Source organism: Aplysia californica, unplaced genomic scaffold (assembly GCF_000002075.1).
Source record: "Aplysia californica isolate F4 #8 unplaced genomic scaffold, AplCal3.0 scaffold00212, whole genome shotgun sequence".
Taxonomy (NCBI): Eukaryota; Metazoa; Mollusca; class Gastropoda; order Aplysiida; family Aplysiidae; genus Aplysia; species Aplysia californica.
In genome coordinates, this window is record NW_004797482.1 from 868,582 (window position 1) to 873,410 (window position 4,829).

Consider the following 4,829-nt stretch of genomic DNA (forward strand, 5'->3'; position numbering starts at 1 on the left):
AAGGAGACAATTTTAGAGAAGAAAATTTGTCCTATCCTACCTGGATTCGAACCTGGGACCTTTGAATAAGAGGCGAACACCTTAACATCTAGGCCACGAGAGCCCCCACTCTCTAACTCGTAACACAACATCTGAAGCAAAGGTGTCAATAATAACAACAACACATCATCGTCAACAATAATAGCAACAAGGGTAATGACGACGATGTAAACAGCCTCAGTAACAATAACAAACAAGCGCAAACTCATTGTTCTTTATGTTTGTAATTACTATTATCAATATTTTTGGTAGAAACGGAGATGGACCAGAAAAAAGACAAAAAACGTACATGTAACAATAATACACGTACTAACCGTTTATACTCCCCTGAGGCGTTCGCCTCTCATTCCATAGCCCCGGGTTCGAATCCAGATAACGACGGAACATTTTCTTCCCTAAAATGTTCTCCACTCACCTCCCTTCCTGCTCTCTAACAATGTTCTGTCGTCTGCTTTCGTGTGCCCTCTCTGCCCCCACCCCCTCTCCTCCTTTACTTCACCCCCTCCCCTGGGCTCATGACTCTTTCTGCGGCATTTCCTACTGCTGCTCCTTTGCTCCTTCCTACTGCTGTCTTTCAGCCACACCCCTGATCTTATAGTTGGTAAGATATACACCAAGCCTTCTTAGATCAGGGCGAAAAATCTAGGAGATTCTGTGTTGAAGTTGCGCTTGTTAAAGATCCCCTGGTGGTCCAAAATCGATGAGAGTAGGCTTCGGCCGCCACCCGGGCAAAGTTGAAAAATTCTTAATCCTACCAACTGAAAATGTTTAATGTGTCCCTCGTGCTCATATGGTCTTATGCAGTTGCTAGAGCCGTAAAACGGTTACAAAAAAAAAGAAGAATAAAAATAGCCTATAACCTACACCCTCTTTTCCTCGCCTCCAGCTTCCTTGGTCTTTGCTTTGATGAATTACTGACAGTGTCGATGGGAACGCAAAAACAGATACCGATACATTAGGGAAAAAAACAAGGTCTATACAAAACCAAACAAAATGCAAAAAAGAGATATACACATGCGGTCACTTTTAAGGACAAGCGGGATAACCCAGATTTCGGGGGTTTCCACACAACCTTGACCAACCTCAAAAGTGGGCATTGCCCTACCTGTTGGAGAAGTTTGGTTTCATTGGTGTATATATTTGTTTGGTTATAGAGTAGAGAAAACTCTCCTTGTCATTTAAAGAAACTGAGCAAGGGTCCAAAAACTTTATGAACTTCGATTTTCTCAAAACAGCATTTTTCCGGATAGCCACATTGTGCTTAAAACTGTCACCGTCGTTTTATGCAAGAAAAATTCTGAAATTATGCAAACTGAGCCCAAAAATGTGAAATTATGCGACTATGTTAATTTTAACAAAGAATGATAAAGGAAACTAATTAGAAATTCTGCAAACTATGATAACATTTTGCTAAATTATGCGGGGTGCATAAAACCACGGGGACAGATAAAAGTGACAATAAATATACCTTTGTTTGTGAAATACTTGATGTCCTTCGTGTTGACCACAATGTCCGGGTGTGCGGAGAGGGCGGTAGAGATCACGTGACCGCCACACTGGGAGAAGCCCACCACCAGCGCCCCCGGGCGGCGGGGATGTGGGATCAGGTGAGGCGGAAGTTTGTGCTGTGCGTGGTCCTTGACTGGAAGGTCGCGGCTAAAACCTAAACATGTAGTTTTATGATGTGTCACGCCGTGGTGGGATCAGGCGCTCGTCAATTTTTGGGCGTATTGGGTTATGGGTATCATCTTAAAGCCTGTTCATTTGCCTTCCTTTTGGTGAAATAAATACCTATCTATCTTGAACAGAAGTGAAGATTGTATGGGGAAGGGATGGAAAAGGGAGAAAAAATAAACACACATACACACAGAGAGAGAGAGAGAGAGAGAGAGAGAGAGAGAGAGAGAAAGTGAGAGAGAGAGTGAGAGTGAGAGAGAGAAACACACACACACACACACACACACACACACACACACACACACACACACACACATACATATACACCCACACACATACAATCACACAAACACACAAAAGACAGATAGATAGACAGACCGATAGATAAATAGGTAGATAGATAGATAGGTAGGTAGACAGACATACAGATAGATAGACAGATAGATAGATAGACAGACAGACAGACAGACAGACAGATAGATAGATACATAGATGGATACATAGATAGATAAATAGTTAGATACATAGATAGATACATAGATAGATCGATAGATTAAAAAGGAGAAATAAATCATGTAACCACGGAGGAACACACCGACCCGATGTGAGAGAGCGGAGATCGGTCTTGGTGATGACTCCTCTGGGTATCAGCATCCTGGACGTCTCAATATACACGACCAGCGCGCCTAGACCGCACACTGCGGCGAACGTAGAGATGAGTCCGTGGTTTGTGCGGAGGGCTCGCAGTCGTCGTAGGGAAGACAGGCGGCTGTAGTGGGTGCAGAAACATAGTAATATTATAAAAGATATTCCATGTATTTAGTTGGCCATTTTTTTCCCTGGAAATTGTGGATTGCGAGAAGAAGGTCACCTTTCCAGTATGAGTCACAATTACATAATGTACACATCAGGCTCTCATTGTTTTGGGGGCATTTGGAGTTATTGATGTCATCTTAACGGTTATTCATTTGCCTTGTTTTCGATGAAAAGACTATCCATTTATCTTGAATAAAAAATCGAGATATTTGCGATTGAAGAAGGTTTCGGAGGTAACGTTAGCCAGAAAATGGCCACCAAAGTCTGGTAACTTCAAATTAAAAACTGAAGATGAACATATTGTGTGCAGTTAATCAATGCTTTTCTGTAAAATTCACACAGAAAAGAATTGCGCTTAGACCACACACTGCGGCGAACGTAGAGATGAGTCCGTGGTTTGTGCGGAGGGCTCTCAGTCGTCTTAGGGAAGACAGGCGGCTGTAGGGGGTGCAGAAACATATTATTAAAGATATACCACGTATTCAGTTGGCCGTTTTTATGAACCGTCGAAACAATTATTTTTTTCTTGGAAATTGTGCTGGATTGCCAGAAGTAACATAGAAGTCACAATTACATTCACAAAATATCATATTGTAGGCCAGCTGTTCAGATGTAGGATTACAAATACACCGATTTTTTAAAAGATTGCAGTTTCAGATTTTGTGGTATTGGTTGCATGTGCGCATGGAAAATTTTTATCGAAACTCAAATTCTTAAGGGGTACGGTGGGGCACCTGGAGACTATCTCGGCTATTACAAACCCTAGAGAGCTAATATTTACAGTAGGACATCATGTATCATTGGGAATTTAAAATCTATTGTTTAAAAAGTGAATCTCGTTCGGTTTCCATGGAAACAATGGCCATATTGGATTTTGTATACCTATTTGATACCATTTTATTCACTTGTGTTTTCAAGAAATACACATTTAATTCGGCATGTCCTTAGGAAAAGTACAGATCTAAAAATTAGTTCGAGGAATTTCCGATATAGATCTATGATCTATGATCTATGCGTTAGTTTTCATTTTATGGCATTTACAAATCGGCCAATTTGCCTAACTGTGAAAAAAAACGAAAAATGAAGCTTTCGGAAGCCATTTATCAAAAAATACAAATGCGAGCAAAAATTCCTCAACCCACTTTTTAGAACTAGTTGCCGTTAACATTTATCTGTGAAAGTTACATTAAAATTGGATAAGAAACAAAATAGGAAAATGGAATGATGAGTGTGAAAATAGCATTTTGTGAAAACAGCCGATAAGGGCCAGAAAAGGCCAAAATAGTTCTCTTTCCAGTAAAAACCTTCACAACATATTTTAAACTATAACATGGCAACTACTTGATAATATTATTAACGTAGCAGAAATAGAATACAGGTTCCCTTTTAAAACAGAAGCATATAAGCGGTGCAAAACATGCTTTTTAAGACAAAAAGTGGCAATTATTTTCTTTTAAAAAATCCCTACCCTCTGCTCTAAAATCCCTTCAAACACCACTTTAATGTACAGAAACGCTTACATACGTGTTTAGACATGATAGCTCAGGAAATACCCAGGAAATATAATAAGTGATAACCCCAGTTTTCATAATTTCACCCTAAAACACAATTCTAGGTGCCCCGCCACTCCTAAAAGAATGTTGAAAAATTAAATAAAAACATAAATAATTTAGGTACAGCTTTTATCTTCACTGTGCCATAGCAGAAGCCTCAAGTCATATTTGTCCTATTTTCTATTTTGCTTAATAAGAAATATAATGTATTCTCATAATATGCAAATGTATTGGTTAACGTAAGACATTGATGGGCGAATAATACTTTTATTACACACACACACACACACACACACACACACACACACACACACACACACACACACACACACACACACACATACATACACACACACACACACACACACACACACACACACACGCAAAAGAAAGAAGAAAAAAAACCCTGAGACAACTACCCATAATGAAAGCATTAACTTACTGCGTGTGAGGTCGTGAGTAAGGTGAGGTCGTGAGTAAGGTGAGGTCGTGAGTAAGGCAAAGGATAGAGTCTGGGTGGACCCCCGCTGTAGTTCTGCGCCATTCTCACCACTTGCCCACTTGTTTATTATACCGCATCCCGCCTTCAGGAGCTGTGGTGATCAGATGTCGTGTATCTTAAACAGGGTGTAAACGTATCTGTTATCTTCCGATTTTTGGCGTCGGTAGCGTAGTGGTTATTCTACCGGACTTGAAACCGTGAGATTGTGGGTTCGGGGGTTCGAGCCACAGCTCGGTCCGACG

General features: G+C 40.5%; 1 protein-coding gene across 1 annotated transcript in view; it reads right to left on the reverse strand.

Annotated features, from left to right (window-relative positions):
* LOC101847962 (heparan sulfate glucosamine 3-O-sulfotransferase 2) overlaps positions 1–2,530 on the reverse strand; it is a 3,850-nt gene extending 1,320 nt beyond the window's left edge. Inside the window, exons 1-2 of the mRNA XM_013083113.2 lie at positions 2,316–2,530; positions 1,508–1,702 (exon numbers count right to left, since the gene is read on the reverse strand). Coding sequence (XP_012938567.2) covers positions 1,508–1,702; positions 2,316–2,370 — 250 coding nt within the window. The 5' untranslated portion in view covers positions 2,371–2,530. The remainder of the gene's footprint in view (positions 1–1,507; positions 1,703–2,315) is intronic.
* Between the last annotated feature and the right edge of the window lie 2,299 nt (positions 2,531–4,829).